The sequence below is a fragment of the Melanotaenia boesemani genome, chromosome 19, assembly GCF_017639745.1.
Source record: "Melanotaenia boesemani isolate fMelBoe1 chromosome 19, fMelBoe1.pri, whole genome shotgun sequence".
Classification (NCBI taxonomy): Eukaryota; Metazoa; Chordata; class Actinopteri; order Atheriniformes; family Melanotaeniidae; genus Melanotaenia; species Melanotaenia boesemani.
Window position 1 is genome coordinate 2,589,926 of NC_055700.1, and position 19,445 is coordinate 2,609,370.

Below are 19,445 nucleotides of genomic sequence, written 5' to 3' on the forward strand. Positions count from 1 at the left end.
GGGCAGGGAAAAGGACGACTGATTGAATGGACAAAGGAATAAATGTTTTCTTATAAACGTTGTTTCTTAAAATCTCAAGAGAAAGAACTTCCTCTATATACTGTTGGACAAAAAATAAATTAAAAAATGGAAGAAAAAGGCTCCTAGATTATATTTCTCATTAAGGACTGCTGGTGGAATATTACTTTAAATGGCTAAATCTTATTAACTAGAAAAATTAATTTTATTCTTTACCAGTGTATAAACCTTTTTTTCCTCATTACTTGAAGTACGAGTATAACTGCTTATTTCTGACTTTACACAGTTTTTAATACATAAACATATATGCAGTCTCCCTCTGGTGGACAAAACCTGTAACTACACTTTCACAGCCTTCAACCTCAGCACAGGTTCCCCACTTGGCTGGGTGCTGAGTCCCCTGCTACACCCACTATACCCATGACCCCCACCCACCACAGTAACAGCATCGTCACATTTGCAGTTGGTGGGCCTCATCTTGAGGGGGAATGAGACCTACAGGAACGAGATGGAGCGAATGACTGTGTGGTGTAGGAACAACAATCTGCTGCTCAACACCTCCAAACAAGGAGGTCATTATTTACACCAAAAGAACTCCACAGTTCCTGCTGTCTTAAAAGAAACAAGGACAATTTCCACCCTGGACACTCTGAGCTGCTGCCGTCACACAGACGTTACAGGACAATAAAGACCAGAACCAACTGATTCAGAACCAGTTTTTATCCAGCTGCAGTCACCACACTCAGTACTGGAAACACATCTAATGGCAACATGTTTTATAAGCATCAGTACAATAACAGAACATATGCTGGTGTGTTTTTTAGGTTTTTTTTTCTTTAATCCGTTTGTTTCTGCTGCTTTTATTTCTACGTTTTGTATCAGTTTTATATATGATGTATTGACTGGTTACACTTTTACATAATATTTCACACATAAAACCAAATGACAAAAAGCAGGAGGAATTTTTAACGTTGTTTATCTTTTTGTTTTAGTTTTTTTCTCTTTATCTCCAGTCAGTCAGTTGTGTTTTAATATTCCCAAATCCCAATCCTCCATCCAGTTCCAGGAAAAAGCAGCTGCCACTGTCCCAGTATTTTCCATACAGCTAAATATTTTCAGAGGGACTTGAGAAGCTACCTGCTGCTAATTCCAGCTTAGTTTTCACCAGCAGTTTTTACACCAGTTAGAGCTAAAAGTCAAAGACAAGAAGCATCATCCAACATTCATAAAGGCCCGTTCACCCAGGCTGCATCATCAGAATCCAGCTGATACATCAGTATCTTAACCAGCTGTCTGGCTCTGTGTTCTACCAGACACGTTTACTTTCAGTGTCTAAAATATTCACTGCTTTCACTTTATCATGTCCAGTATAACATGTGAGCTTCTGTTAATCAGCTGCAGTGATTTGTACTAAAGTTGCTGCACCTCCAGTTTAATTCTTTATGTGGTTAATTATGAGTAGTTTCATCTGAATGAATTAAAGCTCTGGTCTAGAGGTTGTTGGGTTGTTGAGGTTGTTCATGATGAGTTAGATTGAGCTCCTTTAGACTCCTGGCTGCAAGGACTGTGAATTGTCTCTTGAATGGATTCATGTTATGTTGATGTGTGTCTTTAGTATGTTGGTTATGTTGATTTTTACCCAGCACACTATCTCAGAAGCAGCATTGAACACATTTTTTTACTTAAGGCTGTTATCTTATGGGCTGTTGTGTTTGATTTGTTGATGGCTGTTCATGTTTCCTCCTGATACAGTTTTTAAAAATTGTATCTTGTTGAGTTTTTATTATACAGAGCTTATTCTGATTATTTTAAATTTTGCACAAATTCCCAAATTTAGAAAAAAGAAAACTAAAACTAATAACAACTAAAATAAAACTTAGCGTGTTCAAAAAACAAAAACTTGTAAAAACAAGAGAATCTGCTCTAAAAACTAATTAAAACTGAATTTGAAAACAAAAAGTCAAAAACTAGTTTTCTAACACCAAGAGACATTGACTTTTTCAACAGCAACTAAAAGGTTTCCTTGGCATACTTTAGCGTGTAGCTTTTATAACCCTTCTTTCTTCTCGTCGGTAGCGTGGACTTCAGTCTCTGAAGGCTGTGGATTAAGGCGGGCTACATTGGAAGTGTTTTATGTATCTTTATTTAGGCCAAACAGCAGAACAGCAACGTACAACCAGCCTCGTGTCGCTCACGTTCCAACCACACTTCTCAAGCTCCTCTTTTTACACTCCCCCTAAAACAAGGGGTGGGTAGGAACCAAAAACATGCAAATAATTATCACGGTCCTCCAACCAATAACCAAGATTACAAATGTACTGTGAAAAGTACTGGATTGGACTCCAGTGTTCACAGATTTTAGGATCACCTTGATAGGCAGGAAGCCCAGGTAGCACAGGTGTGATTCTGTTATGATGGATGGAAAAAAAACTACAAATTCAAGTAAATAAAAGGAGTAAAAGTATTTTTTCCACATCAGTTTGGATTAATGCAGTAATTTCAGTTTCATGGAAGTGATATTGTTCCCTATTAACCAGTTTATAAGTGTATTTTTAGGTAGTTTGCATATTTCGGGAGCAAAAGCAATACAGTAGCGGCAGCAAAAGAACGTGATCCGACATGATAGAAAATATCTGACCGAGTCAATGCGCAAGTAGTATTATTTTTTTATCTCGAGTGTTCCACTTATTAAACATTTGTATCGCACTCATTTGTTCAGGTTAATGTGATGCATCATTGTTGTAGAAGAAATTACAAAGAGTCTGGGATGAGTAAAAGTATATAAGGTTTATTACAGGAGAAGTATAAAAATACAGGCAATACTTGCAAGTTCCAGAGCTGTCTTGCTGACCCCAGGAGCCGACAAGAGGACTCTGCCTTCCTACATTTTAGGAATCAGTTTTATTCAACCTGATCCAAGAAGCTGAAGGCCAGTCTCTGAAGGAAAGGAGAGACTGTGAGGCGCCGCTCTCTTATTGTCTCGCCCAAACAGGCGACTGTTCGTATCTAGCAGCTGCCCATCAGTCTCAACTTTTCCCCATATCACGAGTCTGGAAGAAAAGTGGTCAGCTTGACCTCACACAAGAACACACCAGGAGAATAATAACTTCAATGTTCTATATAAGGAAAATACACATTATGAAATGTAATTGAGGATAATAAATGAATAAATGTATCGTATGAATAAAAGAATGATTACACTTGTTATTGTTATATAAGTAAATATGATCGATTACCATATGCATTAAAATTACTTCCACAGTCACCCATGTGTGTGTGTTTTTAATATGCAGGTGCAACCCAACAGGCAGCAAATGAAGATGAAATATAAAAAAAAACGGGTGAGGTATAATGTCATTGTCGTTTTGCCTTTTCTACCCAATTAAACAGCATTCGGTAGCTACAATCAACATGTGATCTAGTTAAGTGAAATTTCCTAATTAGAAAAAAGGTTTTCTATTGTTTTTTTAAGCTATCTCAACACTGTTAACCAGTATTTAATATTGTCCACTTTGAAACAAACCCACGTCTTTATACATAGCTTACTAGATGTTTAAAATGTTACCTTCATTATAGCCAATAGAAAAAGGCTGAGGGCTGAAAAACAGGGGCAACCACCATTCAGAGGCTGAGGAGATGGCCTCAGTCAGCACAGTGGACGTCCTACTGCAGAGGGAATATGTGGAGGAAGCTCATCTGACCCAACCAGCCCCCAGGACACAAGGGCCTACATAAGAGGTTAGTTCTTCAGATTAATGATACATGTACATTCATCCTTTTTTCCAGTGTTAATTCAGTGACGCACACCCATCCATCTTAGACACAGTGTGGCTGATCTTCTTGTAGCAGGACAGTTCTTTGTGACTGATGGTAGTTTTTTTTTATTCTAAGTTTCTATTTTAAGGTAACTCAGAGTTGTATGTTTGATAAATTGTGATGTGTTGTTAAAACTAGATTCTAATTAGGCTGGGCACTTTTCCTATGTGAAGTTATAATTTTAACTGTTTTAATCTACATTTTCTACCAGTTGCAGATGGTGTAATCTGTCTGGTGGAGCCCTCTGCCATAACAGACCTCCATGTAGCTGTAAGTACTCTTCATACTGCCCAGATTTTTAATAATGGGTGGGATTAGAACATGCATTCATTTAATTTGCATAACAGGAGGATGCAGACGCCTTGTCAGCTGCCACAGAGCGGGAGGGTTCAGAGGCCTATAGGCAAGGCAAATGTATTCGTACAGCACATTTCATATACAAGACAATTCAAAGTGCTTTACATAAAACATTACAGCAGAGTGTAGAAATCAGTACAAGTGCATTAAAAAAACAAAGATTAAAAGAAATAAAATTAATTAAATAAAAACAGAAAGAAAAAGCTAAAATAAAATGGATAAAATGCAAGAACTAAAGTTCCAGTGTGGGGAAAGACAATATTAAAACATGATCAAGTTTAAAGATTCCAGCTTAAAAGATTATAGATTTTAGAGGTTTTACAACTTGAAAATAACATCTTTCAGTTAATCATTGTGTGGTGCTATAATACAACTTGCACTTTTTTTTCTTTAACAGATAAATGTTGGAAGTGACACTGGGGAGGCGATGGGTCACTCAAAATGATGGTGGCATATTGTGTCTCTGACTGCTCTTCCATCTTGTTCATCAGCGGGGGGGTCAGGATGTTCATTATCAGCTGTATTCAGTGGCTGAGTCGGACGTTGCTCTCCTCTCATTGTGGCAGTGTTGTGGAGAATGACACATGCCACAATAATGTCACATGCCCTATCTGGGGAGACTCTGAGCCTACAAAGGCACTGGAAGTGGGCCTTAAGCATCCCAATAGTCATCTCTACCCTGGCTGGAATCCTGCAGTGAGCCAAGTTGTAACGATGCTGCGGGCCGGGCTCAGGATCAGGGTAAGGGGTCAGCAAATAAGGCTGGTAGAGGTACCCTCTGTTACCCTGCAGGTAACCATCAAGCTCCTATAACAGACCTGCAAATTTGTTGCTCTTCGGTGACAATTGTCGTTTATTTGGTCAAATGGGTCATTCACGTTAATCGCTTAGAACTGGAGAGATTTTTTGGGGGGGGGGATGATGATGATTCAGGGCCACGGTAGAGCCTCGGCTGAGCTGACGGTTGGTTGCGTGTCGGCTGTAAAACTCATCAGGACATGAGAGGAGCTGCTTAGAGGTTTTCCTCTGCTTCCTGAGCTCCAGTCGGCCCTCCTTCAGCTGCAGCCACACCGAGGTTTAACTCAACCAGCTCCACGTTCTCCTGTCTGCTCCACCTCTGCCCCCTGCTGGCCTGGAGAAACATGACAGCACATCACTCATCTCTTCAGTTTCCAAGCTGACTGCTTCATTCTCAGCTACAGATGTGTTCATACCCGGCAGTAGAAACACAGGACGGTGATGAGCAGCAGCAGAGTCAGAGGCAGGACCACCACTTTGATGAGAAGAACTGTTGGATCTGCTGGACCTGATCAAACACATTCACAATCACACAATTACAATATTTCAATATCATGTCTGTAATATTTCTGGATTAAACAGTTTCTTTTCTGTCTTGGTTTGTGGGATCTGAGTTTTTATTCTTGGGCAGAACCATGAGAACCAGCGACTCCAGAAACTAAAGAAACTGGTTAAAATGTCCTGATCTGTGTGGAGATGAATCCAGAACCTCTGCAGCTGACTGTAGACAGAAAAATGTTTCCCAAACAAACTTTAGTCTCTCCCTCTGAAATGTTGATCAGCTTGGTCTCCATCAGCTGTTTGAAGTGTATGAAGCAGTGTGTGTGGTGAGCAGGTGGCCTGTAGGCGACGTTCCACATGGCTGGAATAACCAGAGCTGTGGTCCAGAACCAGAACACGAGGAGAGAAGCCTGCAGGAGTTCTTATCATTACTTCTTATCAGACATGTTTGTTCTGAGGAGGCAACAGCTGATCAATCATGTGATCAGTCACATGAGGAGCATGCTCAGAACTGAGTCACAGAAGCTGTTTTCTTTTTAAACTTCTAAACACCACGAGAAAAACCTTAATGGAGACCCTGATCTGTTAGTGATGATAAGCTCACAGTGAGTTTTACCACCTAAATCAGCTGTTTGTTAAAACTATTCATTCAACCGTACATCCGGGGATATGTGAATCAAGTCTGCTCGACATCAAGTCAAACTACATCACTCAGACTTCAACAGGCTTCCTATCAGACTGTCCTTCAGAAAATAAAGCCTGGTTTCCACCAACAGGTTCGGGTCAGGACGGGTCAGTTTGGGTGCGACCAAAATCTTGTTGCGTTCCGACAGCCAACCAAAACTGTACCTGAGAGGGGGAGAATGAGCCGGATAGCGATAGATGCCTCAGCAATGTAATAGCATGACGCAGAGGCGTTGCTAGGCATAAAGCTCTACTGGGGCACAGGCCCCCTACCACATTTTCCCCGTCTTCCATACATACATACACACACACACACACACACTGTCCCATGCCACTGCCACATTCCTACCAAAAATACTAACTGAGATATTATTGAGTGTAAGAACATAGTTATTTTAACAAACATGAACACTTTCAACATGGCAGCAAAAGCATAAATTCCATAACAAACAATGGTAAGTCACCACTCTCTTCATACACACTCCAAAGTAATGGTTATCACCTAGTTTTCAGAGTGATAGTCCAACTCATTCTGAACAGTTTGTTTAATTTTTGAGCATTAGAGCGTACTGCCTATTTTTCAATTCCACAAATTGGTCGATCACTTGACTGTGACTCAGCTTCAAGAAAATCAGGAAGAGTTGTGTCTTGTTTGGATGTTCATCTGCTTCAATTCAGCTTTGCTTTGAAGTGACTGGGTCACTTGATTTAGAAGCTATTGGATTTTTTTTTTCTCCTCCCTGAGCCGCCACCTTATCATGGTGGAGGAGTTTACGTGTCCTGATGATCCTAGCGGCTATGTTGTTGGGGGCTTTATGCCCCTGGTAGGGTCACCCATGGCAAACAGGTGTATAGGGGAGGGACCAGACAAAGCGTGGCTCAAAACACCCCTATGATGATGATAAATCATGGACCCAGGTTTCCCTTGCCCGGATGTGGGTCACCGGGGCCCCCCTCTGGAGCCAGGTCTGGAGGTGGGGCACAGAGGCGAGCACTTGGTGGCCGGGTCTTTGCCCATGGTGCTCAGTCTGGCTCAGCCCAAAAGGGTGATATGAGCCCGCCCTGCAGGGGGGGCCATAGGGGTTGGGTGCAGTGTGAGCTGGGCGGCTGCCAGAGGTGCGGACCCTGGCCAGCTGATCCTTGGCTGCAGAAGCTAGCTCTAGGGACGTGGAATGTTACCTCTCTGGCAGGGAAGGAGCCTGAGCTGGTGAGCGAGGTTGAGCAGTTTTGGCTTGGTATAGCTGGACTCACCTCAACGTGCGGCTTAGGCTCTGAAACCACTGTCCTTGAGAAGGGCTGGACCCTCTTCCATTCTGAAGCATGTGGGGCATTCTCATTGCCCCCGGACTTGGCGCCTGTATGTTAGAGTTTACCAACATACAGGCATTGTTTGTGCTTATGCACCAAACAGCAGTTCGGAGTAACCACCCTTTTTGGAGTCCTTGGAGGGGGTGTTGGAGAGCACTCCTTCCGGGGACTACCTCGTTCTGTTGGGGAACTTCAATGCCCATGTGGGCAATGACAGCGAGACCTGGATGGGCGTGATTGGGAGGAATGGCCCCCCTGATCTGAATTTGAGTGGTGTTTTGTTGTAGGACTTCTGTGCTCGTCCATAACGAACACCTTGTTCAGGCATAAGAGTGTATACATGTGCACTTGGCACCAGGACACTCTAGGCCGTAGTTCGATGATCGACGTAGTCGTATCGTTGGACTTGCGGCCGCATGTCTTGGACACTTGAGTGAAGAGAGGGTTGGAGCTGTCAACTGATCACCACCTGGTGGTGAGTTGGCTCAGATGATGGGGGAGGATGCCGGTCAGGCCTGGAAGCCCTAAGCGTGTTGTGAGGGTCTGCTGGGAACATCTGGTGGAGTCCCCTGTCAGAAAGAGTTTCAACTCCCATCTCTGGCAGAGCTTCAACCATGTCCGGGTGAGGCAGGGGACACTGACTCCGAGTGAGCTGCATTCTGTGCTTCTATTGTTGAGGTGGCCAGCCACAGCTGTGGCCGTAAGGTCATCGGTGCCTGTCATGGCGGTATCCCCAAACTCGTTGGTGGACACCAGCAGTAAGGAATGCCATCAAGACGATGGAGTCCTATCGGGCCTTTGTGGCAGTGTAGTTTTCAACCCGGTCATGGAACAGTAGACCAGCTCTACACTCTCTTCAGGGTGATATAGGGGACATGGGAGTTCGCACAACCAATCTACATGTGCTTTATGGACTTGCAGTAGGCGTTCGACCGTGTCTGGGGACTCCTGTGGGGGATACTCCAAGAGTGGAGTGGGTCCCCTTGTATGAGCTGTCTGGTCCCTGAACGACTGGTGTCAGAGCTTGGTCCACATTGCAGGCAGTAAATCAGAATTGTTTCCAGTGAGGGTTGGACTCTACCAAGGCTGCCCTTTGTCACCAATTCTGTTGATGACTTTTATGGAATTTCAGTGACCTATGGTCACATGCTGTGGTTAGTGACCGAAAGAACAAGATCGTGAATACAAGCGGCCGAAATTAGTTTTCTCTACAGGGTGTCAGGGTTCTCCCTTAGAGATAGGGGGAGAAGCTCCGTGATCCAGGATGGGGCTCAGAGTAGAGCCGCTGCTCCTCTGCATCGAGAGGAGCCAGATGAGGGAGGGAGGGAGGGATGGATGGATTTTTTCTTAAAAAAGTATTAAAATCTCAATTAAAATTTGAAGCAATTCAAAAGATTTGGCACACTGTATGAAAGCAAAAAAAATGTGTTATTTGTCTCTGTTTACATCAGAAGTCCGCTTTTCTTTATAATGAAAATATAGTTTTATGTCCTTAAAGGGAATTTCTGTTTCACAGAAAGCCTATCATTTGCTGATGGCCTAAACCAGAGGCTGGAAGCTGGTATCCAACCCAAGACTGATTTCATCAGGATCTTAACTCACTCTATCTCATCTCATTTGGTTTCATTTTAAAAATTATATTGACTGTTTTTGTGACACGTTAACAAGTCAACAGATTGTGTGGTTCAGACTTCACCCTTGGTTCAGGTTGGTTAGATTGGTACCCCGATGGAAGGGTCCCAGTGAAGTTGGTAGGGTCAGGTCGGATTTTTTTTTTGCATGTGGAAACACAAAAGAATGCGTCGGTGGAAATGGGGCTTAAGAAATCAATAAACCACAGATCATCTTTTCCTGCAGGTTTCATGTTAGCTTCATGTGAAATGTGCTGTTGATGCATCAGCCTGGAAACTTACAAACCAGCCTTGTGTAATGCGGTCGACAAACGTGATTTAGTCCAAACTATCACCTTTTCTGAGCCCTCACTAAATAATGTTGGTCCTAAACCTAACAAAAGACCGAGTCAGTGGTTGTTAAACATGTTTATGTTAGAAAAGTTTTTCTCTTTAATTAATCTGACTTGATGTTATAGCTCCATGCTCCCAGATTTTTGTGCACTTATGGCAACACCAACTACAGGCCTGGGGTCTCATTTATAAAACTGTGCGTAGGATTCTTACTAAAAGTGTACTTACGCCCAAAACCGGAAGTTGGCGTACGCCATAAAATATTCTGATTTATAAAACCGTGCGTACGCACAGGTGCAAGCAATTTCCCCTTTATAAATCACACTCGTCCTTGAAGTTTGCGCAGGTGAATTTGGCCCACTACACACCCACTTTCCACCATAAATGGTCAATGCAAAGTACCTCAGCGTGTATTAAAATGAGCCAGCTGATCCATGTTGTGATCCATGAACAACGGCAACCGCAGGGAAGCGAACCAAAAACGCAACTTCACAGAGGCAGAAATCGATGCATTAGTGAGTGAGGTGGAGAGTCGAAAAATTATTTTGTTTGGTAGCCACAGTAGTGGCGTGACAAATAAGAGTAAGTGTCGTGAGTGGCAACACATAGTTACCTCAGTTAACTCTGTGAGCGGGACAGAGCGGACCATGGCGAGATCAAAAAGAAACCATCAATGAACTGAAGGAAATCAGAACAACACTGCATAATTTGTGTGACATTATGTTCGACATTTCAAACACATTAAAAGAGCTTGTGAAAAAGTGAACCTTATTGTCTGCTTAATCGCTGCATGACCTCCTCACGGAGCCGTGCCCCGTGTTGGAACTCCCTGTGTCTGGGAGGGGGCTGTGGGTGAGGGTCGGCATTCCGAGGAGGGGGGAGGCCAGGAGGTAGTTGGATGCCGTGCCTCAGTGCCAGGTTGTGCAGCACGCCACACGCCCTCACGATCCTGCGCACCTTTTGGGGATGGTACAATAATCTACCCCCTGACGCATCCAGACACCGCCACCGGCATTTTAAAAGGCCGATGGCGCGCTCTACAGTTGAGCGCGCACGGTAGTGAGCGGTATTGAACAGGGTCTCCTCTGCGCTCTGGGGGTTTGGGAAGGGGGTCAGGAGCCAGCGCCGGAGGGGGTAGCCACTGTCCCCTGCATTTCAATGAAACAGTGCATCAGTGGTCTGCATCTGGCTAAGCTGTGTTAAGATGTGAGATTTATCTGTGTACTCAAGTTGTGAATGTAACATGTAATTTTGTTAAGAGAAAGTGAAATGTAATATAATTCTTCACCAGGGTGTGGCGCAAGTTTATCAGGTCAGACGCTTGCTATGTCATCACGTTCATGTCCTAGAGTGCGCGCCCAAGGGACGCTCTCGTTTTCCCTCCCTTTTTTTTTTTGTACTGTTAATGATTCCTTCCTGATGAGATGTTACCAGGAGAGGGACGTTGCTCGTTTGTCTTCTTCATGACAAATAAATATGCCGGATAGGCTAAAGAGGATCACTGCCTCCGTCACACTTCTTCCTCGAGTGAACCGCTAATGAAGCTGCAAAGCTCAACAGGTTATGGGCCCAGGACTCATTCGAATTGAAGAAGTTTTTTTTTTTCGATGCTTAACCCCCGCTAGAAAGTCGCGACGGATAGCGTGCTAACGGCTGGCTAGCATCATGGACCAATGAGGGACAAGCAGGTCTCCTCGCCTCATGTTTGACGGAGATGAGAGCAAGTATGAGCTTTGGGAAACTAAAGTGCTCGGACATTTGCATTTATTAGGACTAAAGAACACCGTTTTGAAGGAACCCAACGGTGAGGCCGAAGTAGCGGCAGACGGCAAGAAAAATGCCGATGCATACGCCGAGCTGATTCAACTTTTGGATGATAGAAGCCTCTCATTAATCATGAGAGATGCCCCCGATGATGGAAGAAAGTCCCTGAAGATATTAAGGGAATACTACGACGGGAAGGGTAAGCCCCGCATCATCAACCTGTACACCACGCTAACGTCGCTGCAGAAGCTAAGTACTGAGGCGGTCACAGACTACATAATCAGAGCAGAGAACGCCATCTCAGCCCTACGCAACGCGGGTGAGACTTTAAGCGACGGCTTACTAATCGCAATGGTTTTAAAAGGGCTCCCGGAAAGTTTTAAGCCATTTGCAATACACGTGACGCACAGTAAAGACAATATCACGTTTCCCGAGTTTAAAACAGAGCTGCGTAGTTTTGAGGCCACTGAAAAGTTAACCGCAGCCGAATCCAGTGATAACATAATGAAGACCGCGGGTAGAGCCATGAAAACGGACATTAGACCGAGGACACAGAGCAAAGACAGGAGTGATGTCAACATGGTATGTTTCAAGTGTGGAACAAAAGGTCATCGAGCAAAAGCTTGCAGACGAAAGACGTGGTGCAGTTATTGCAGGAGTAGCTCGCACACCCATACCACCTGTAGACGCAAAGACAAACAAGATGGGGCGCGGAAGATCGCAGATGAGAGCGGCAACGGATCTGGAGCTGCGGCAGAGGATTTTGCCTTCAGAATCATGGATGCAGACATGAAAGTCCAGCAACCAGCACGCAGCATTAAAGAGAGGGGCCTGATGGTAGATACTGGAGCTACCTCACACATCATCAACGATGTAGCAAAATTCAAGAGCTTCGACGAGACTTTCAAGCCAGAGATGCACTGTGTGGAGTTAGCGGATGGAACCCTTTGCAGAGGCATCGCACAACAACGGGGGGATGCTGAGGTGGTCCTGATCGACAGTACAGGACAGCGACACAGAGCGACACTAAGAGGTGCACTGTTTATTCCTTCATATCCCCAGGACATTTTCTCAGTAAAGTCAGCCACTGCATTAGGAGCTACAGTTATTTTTAAACATGGACAAGACATGTTAACCCACAAAGATAGTACTAACTTTAACATTAATGTGCATGGCAAGCTGTATTATTTGGAAACTGAAGCTGACAACAATGATAAGTGCAACACTTGTCATGATGTACAAGCGTGGCACGTGATATTAGGCCACTGCAACTATGATGACATATTAAGATTGCAAAGTGTGGTTAATGGTATGCAGATAAAGGGTAAAGCAGAAAGACCCAGCCAAGAATGTGAGGTGTGTGTTCAGGGAAAGTTTTCACAAACCAGAAACCGAAATCCTGATGTAAGAGCAAAGGCTCCATTACAAATGGTTCATACTGATTTGGCTGGTCCAATAGCTACTGAGTCTATCGATGGGTACAAATATGTGCAGTCGTTCACTGACGACTATTCAAATGCAGTATTTGTATACTTTCTTAAAGCAAAAAGCGACACACTGCAGGCGACTGAGAGATTCTTAGCGGATGTTGCCCCTTATGGGAAGGTGAAGTGTATCAGATCCGACAATGGGACAGAGTTCATGTGCAGGAGTTTCCAGGACCTGTTAAGACAAAAGGGGATTAGGCACGAAACGTCCGCCCCATACTCACCTCACCAGAATGGCACAGCTGAAAGGGGCTGGCGCACGCTTTTCGAGATGGGAAGGTGCATGCTAATCGAAAGCCAGCTACCTAAACACCTCTGGAACTACGCTGTTCAAACGGCAGCTATAGTGAGAAACAGATGTTTCAATAAGAGAACAGGAAAAACTCCTTACGAACTGCTAACGGGTAAAAGGCCAGATTTATCAAAAATGCATAAATTTGGGTCTGCATGCTACACGTACAAGCAAGATAAAGGGAAACTTGATTCAAAATGTGACCAAGGATATTTTGTTGGTTATGATAAGAACAGCCCCGCCTACTTTGTCTATCATCCTGATACTGAGAACGTCCGAAAACATCGACTTACTAAATTCATGAACAAGGCAAGTGCGGAGAGACAAACACAGACATATGATGTAGAACTAAGTGACAGTTATGACAGAGTAAAACAGCCATCGATTGACAGAGTTACACAAGAAGCAGATGAGAACAATGAGGAGGCTCAAGAACCAATAGTGAGAGAGAAAAAGCCAGTAAATGATGCATCCGATGAGCTCAACCAGAAAGAGCCAGATGTAGCCAGTGATGGTCCTGGTGGGAGATATCCTACTAGGGAGAGAAGAAAACCTAGCCATCTAAGGGATTTTGTAGCTAGTAACAGTGATGGTGATGAGATCCACACTACCATAGATTACTGCTACAGAACACTGTGTGGTATCCCACATACATTCAAAGAAGCTGTAGAGTCAGTTAACTCAAAGAAATGGGTTAAAGCCATGGATGAAGAGGTACAGTCACTAAAAGAAAACAACACGTTTATCCTAACTACTTTGCCAAAGGGCAAGAAAACAGTGGGGGGTAAATGGGTTTATTCTGTTAAGACTGACGCTGATGGAAATGATAAGTACAAGACGAGATTTGTAGCTCAAGGTTACAGTCAGAAGTTGGGGGTGGATTATGGTGAAACATTCTCCCCAACAGCCAACTTAACAAGCATAAGAGTACTGTTGCAAAAAGCAGCACAGGAAAACCTGTTACTCCATCAAATGGACGTGAAGACAGCTTATTTACATGCTCCCATTGATTATGAGATTTACACAGACCAACCAGAAGGTTATGAAGAAGGGAAAGATTTGGTGTGTAAACTAGAAAAATCCCTGTACGGGCTGAAACAGTCTGGCCGAAACTGGAATATGATCTTACATGATTACCTGACTGAAAACGACTTCGTGCAAAACCCAGCAGACAACTGTGTATACACTAAGGAGACAGAGTATGAGAAAACCATCATGGTTATCTGGGTCGATGACTTGATCATTGCAGCAAGCAGCATACAAGTAATGATTGATGTGAAGAAAATGCTTTCTGCCAGATTTAAGATGAAGGACCTGGGTACACTTAAACATTTTCTTGGGATCGATTTCATTCATTCAGACGGATGTGTAAGAATGTCACAACAAAAGTACGTTAACAAGGTACTAACAAGGTTCAACATGCAAAACAGTAAACCCAGAGAAACTCCCTGTGATCAGAAACTATGTTACACAGAAGATGCTGCGAAAATGAGTGATGTGAAGATGTACAGAGAGGCTGTAGGCAGCCTTATATATCTTACTACATGTACGCGTCCAGACTTAAGTTTTGTGGTAAGCAAGTTATCACAATACTTTTGTGAACCAACAGAGGAACAGTGGGTTACAGTGAAGCACGTGATGAGGTACCTAAAAGGTACTTCAAATAAGGAGCTGTGTTTCAGGAGAAACAACAGTGAGAAGCTAGGTCTAGTGGCCCATAGTGATGCTGACTGGGCAGGTGACACTACCAACAGACGCAGCACTACAGGTTACTGCGTAAGCTTAAGTAAGGACAGTTCCTTAGTTTCCTGGAAAACCAAGAAACAGCCCACAGTAGCGCTGTCTACCTGTGAGGCAGAATATATGGCTCTAGCATCTACGATGCAAGAGTGTATATATTTAGAACAACTATTGAAAGGCATCGATGGCTATAACTATGCACAGACAGTAGTTTATGAGGATAACCAGGGAACGATCGCTTTAGCCAAAAATCCAGTGTGCAGACAGCGGTGTAAACATGTGGATATTAAATATCATTTTGTAAGATCCATCGTAAATGAAGGGAAAATGTGTTTGCTGTATTGCACTACTGAGGAGATGGTTGCTGATATCATGACCAAACCTACTTCTAAGCTAAAACTGAGAAAGTTTGCAAACATAATGTTTGGTATCTGAAAGAGTGGAAGAGATCCACGTCTGCAGCAGTATACACTGCAATTTTTTTTTTTGTTGTTCAGATTTACGCAACCTGAGTACAAGTGGGGGTGTTAAGATGTGAGATTTATCTGTGTACTCAAGTTGTGAATGTAACATGTAATTTTGTTAAGAGAAAGTGAAATGTAATATAATTCTTCACCAGGGTGTGGCGCAAGTTTATCAGGTCAGACGCTTGCTATGTCATCACGTTCATGTCCTAGAGTGCGCGCCCAAGGGACGCTCTCGTTTTCCCTCCCCTTTTTTTTTGTACTGTTAATGATTCCTTCCTGATGAGATGTTACCAGGAGAGGGACGTTGCTCGTTTGTCTTCTTCATGACAAATAAATATGCCGGATAGGCTAAAGAGGATCACTGCCTCCGTCACACTTCTTCCTCGAGTGAACCGCTAATGAAGCTGCAAAGCTCAACAAGCTGGTTGTCAATATAAAGTTATTGTCTTACCAAGAAGCCAGCCATCACGTACAGCGCCTGCCTGCAGTCTCTTCTCTACACTGCTTTGCGCTAGGATGTAAGAGTCATGTGTAGAGCCAGGCCATCGTGCAACTACATTTGTCAACATCATGTTGGATTGACATATGACTTGAACATTGATAGTATGCACATGCTTCCTATTGACATACATGAATTCATCGACATATGGGGCCCTTATAGCAATATGAGTGCAGTCAATTGCGCCGATTACATTAGGAAAACCGGACATTGCTGCAAATTGCCTTTTAATGTCGGCCTGTTCTCCTGCAATATAGAGAAATTGGATGTGGAAGAGTGTAGCAGGACGCATAGACAGCAGAGACGGGTTATGAACTCTTGCCGGGTTGAAGTCATGCAGGCTGACCAGTGAGCCGAAATCACATCTGCGGTCATACAGCCAGAGCGCAAAATTAATTGGAGACATGGTGACAGGACCCCACGCTGCCACAAGAGGACTCTGGATGCAGTGTGTTGTTAATTCCCCACCTCTCCATCTGTGTCGCCAATTCCCCCAGCCTCCAAAACCAGCGTACGCATGGGTCAGAGCTGCCGTGAAAGACCGCACATTTTCACGTCAAGTTTGTTTTTTATAAATCACAACCTTTGCGTGAAAAGAGGCGTACGCCAGTTTCAGGCCCCATTTTGTGCGTACGCAACGGTTATAAATGAGACCCCTGGTGTTGATGCTACAGAGTTCTACCTGGAACTGTGTGGACACACTCCTTCCTGGAAAAGCTTTGTCTACAGGAAAAACGTATTTTAACATGGAAATAATTGGTTCTGTGTTTGGATGTGGCCGAGTCCTCAGCTGGGAATAAGTGAGGTGTTAATGTTAGATGTTGTGGATCTAACAGACTGAGCAGAAATCCAGGTGTGAGTTTACTTTTTCTGCAGAGGGAAACCTCTGTGGATATCATGATGTCCATCAGGTTTACACCAAATAAAACAAATAATCAATAATTATGTGCTGATCATTTCTTAAACGGATTCCGTCCAGTTGTTGTTTTTTTTGTTTGTTTGTTTGTTTTTTTTCCCTGAAAACTTAAGTCAGAACTCTGATTGGACTTCACTCTCATTTACAAACTGGTTAATAAAAAGCTTTAAAATCTCATAAAACAACTTGACCAACCTTTGATGATGTCAGAGGTGATCTCACTGACAGGCTTACCTGAACAGGTGAGATCCAGGATGGAGGAAGTGGAGAAATAGGATAATGCACATTCCCTCAGAGGAGATCCAGACTGAACACAGTCAGGTTCGATCCACCACACAAATCTGTAAAAGGTCTCCTCTCTCTTTCCCACAGAAACAGCAGAACCACAGTCCAGATGTTCACAGAAAACAGCTGCAGTTTTCAGGGTCCAGTTAACAACACCCACTGGTCTCCATTCTCCCAGGTTCACCTCCAGTATTCCTGCACAGCGACTGGCTCCTCCCACCAACCTGACATCATCAGGATCTGAACAGAGATCAGAGAGTCATCAGTAAAAGAACAAAGTGAGTTTGATGAGAAGAGAAATGAAGCAGATCAAAGCTCCAGCTCCTCTTCTACCTGAGCAGGTGAGTCTAGCAGCTCTGCCAGGTGAGCAGGTGTTTCTATCAGAGTCTGAGCTTCTACAGTCCAGCAGAGCAGACTCATGGCCTCCACACTGGAACTCTTTGGTCCACATGGGAGCCTCCCCTTCTCCATAGAGCGCCCCCTGGAGGACTGAAGGAGGCCCACAGTCGAGCTCCCTGCAGACCACCTCTGCATCCTGCTGGTCAAAGTCAGCTTCACACACTGAGGACCAGGTCTGGTCAGACTTCACCTCCAGTCTGCCTGAACACACACTGGATCCATTCAGCAGCCTGACAGAGTCTGGACACATCACACACCATCACACACACAGTTACACCATGATGAGGAGAAACTACTTTTTATAGATGATCATTTTACACATTAAGAAGAAGAACAGATGATTTTAGTTTCAGTTTGTCTGTTTTCCTTTTAAAAATGAACATTTTATTGTTTTTAAAAGAAAAATCAACATAAAAATCAACAGCAAACACAACAGAATGGTGATCCCAGTAGCTGGTAATCCATAGTATACGCTGCACTCTAACATGAAAACAGGTTTAGACTGAACCCCTCCACTCTATCATAGAGCCAGTAGGTCAGACATTGGAGGGCAGCCAGCTGTCCGGGGTAGGAGGACTATGATGAAGGTGCTGGTGAAGATGAGGCTCTCTGGTCTTTAACAAGTTTCAGCCCAGCACAAGTGCAGTCTGAGTCCATCAAGAACTGTTGGGGACAGGTGATCTAATGCAGCAGGGTCACCCAGAATGAACAGGTCAGGAATAAAGGTGATACAGAAACCTATAATTTTTCTACTGAGGTGTGTATGACCAACCAGATCTGATCAATTATAGAGCAGCTTCAAAACAAATGCACCAAGGTGCCTGTTTAGGAGGGGAGGACTAGGTGCTAATTCAGATGTATGGATAGCAGGCACCAAGATGCTATGTCGGTCAGGACTTATGGACTGAAGACAAAGAGGTCAGGGATTGTCTTTCACAGGCTTCAGTGGCCAGGCACTTTATTATGCCAACTCAGTGTTGTAACAGTTTTCTGTGAACAATAATAAACATCAGTCGTTTGGAATACACTCACTTGAACATATATACTAATTTGGCAGACAGCACATCAATAATAATCACCCATCAGTCAACATCTAGCCATTTGGCAGTAAATTAAATTACACAGTGCAACAGCACCCTCTACTGGTTAACTCTGGTTATCTCTCCCAGCATAACGCTCTCCCACTGCGCACTCACTTCCCCCGCTCCCCCCTCCCCTTGCGGATCAATTAACAGCTTCTCTGCAGCGGCTCTGTCTGTCACACCCCGTTCACGTGAACACAAACAGAAATTAAAGCTGCAAGCAGCGATGAAGGCCCTCGCACCTCTGGCACCTTCCTCCCCAAGCAAGCTCGCTCTGGCTGGCAGCCTTACGCTCAGTCATCCCCATGTTTCTGCCTCGAGTGGTCATTGTTTCTCTCTGACCATCATCTCATACATCAATGGGCCTAATAATGACATCAGAAGTGTTCATGACCATGTTCTGACCAATAGTGTGAAACAAATCCAAACAAAAGCGTGGTTTTAAGATCTGCAGATATCAACATGGCCAGTAGGTGGCGCTGTAGTGTTTGATCATGTACTAACATCTTCAGGTTGGGACTTTAATGACAACTGCCAAGTGTCACGTCCTTGGGTCAACCGAGTCCAGAGTTATAGCCACTTCCTGTTTGATGGCGAGGGACAGAAACCTCACAGGCAGCCATTTTAATCATGATGGTGTAAGGAGTTTGTTATATTTTGAATCATGAGTTCATCATGGATGATATTGATGAGTTTGAGTTGGTGTGTAAGGTTTTCAATGGTAAAAAATGTGGTACTTCCTGTTTCCAGGGGGCGGGGCTTTGGCGTTGACAACATCTGGACATGTAGATGTGGTCAGCATGGAAATGACATCATATGTGGCCATTTTGGTAACGATACGTTGTTTTATATGTAAGTTATATCAGTATCGTCTGTCATGGCGAGATATCCAAGTTTGAGGCCACGCCCCCGCCTTGCCCTTTCTCCTTTGAGAAAGTTTTGCATAACTTTTGATCACACATGCCTCTGGAAGCTTCAGAGTGATTTTGAGGTAAATATGATAAAATCTGTAGGAGGAGTTCGTTCAAATGCAATGGCAAGAAACAGGCAAAAATTACCCTAAAAGTG

At 43.8% G+C, this 19,445-nt stretch overlaps 2 protein-coding genes and 1 long non-coding RNA gene across 4 annotated transcripts in view; 1 reads left to right on the plus strand and 2 right to left on the minus strand.

Annotated features, from left to right (window-relative positions):
* LOC121630393 (scavenger receptor cysteine-rich type 1 protein M130-like) overlaps positions 1-19,445 on the minus strand; it is a 98,528-nt gene that overhangs the window by 50,194 nt on the left and 28,889 nt on the right. The gene's annotated exons all lie outside the window — the stretch shown is intronic.
* LOC121629666 lies at positions 3,671-4,305 on the plus strand. The gene is made up of 3 exons (XR_006008409.1): positions 3,671-3,756; positions 4,046-4,104; positions 4,182-4,305. It is a non-coding gene; the product is annotated as an uncharacterized LOC121629666 (long non-coding RNA).
* LOC121629659 (scavenger receptor cysteine-rich type 1 protein M130-like) lies at positions 5,104-17,578 on the minus strand. 2 transcript variants are annotated; one of them, XM_041969369.1, is made up of 4 exons: positions 17,230-17,578; positions 16,846-17,136; positions 5,406-5,488; positions 5,104-5,323 (listed from the first exon to the last, which is right to left on the minus strand). In XM_041969369.1, exons 1-4 carry the CDS (start codon positions 17,543-17,545, stop codon positions 5,204-5,206), a joined length of 810 nt encoding a protein of 269 aa, XP_041825303.1. In that variant the 5' UTR covers positions 17,546-17,578; the 3' UTR covers positions 5,104-5,203. The 2 variants fall into 2 exon arrangements, with proteins under 2 accessions (XP_041825303.1, XP_041825302.1); XM_041969368.1 differs by having other exon boundaries at positions 5,406-5,497.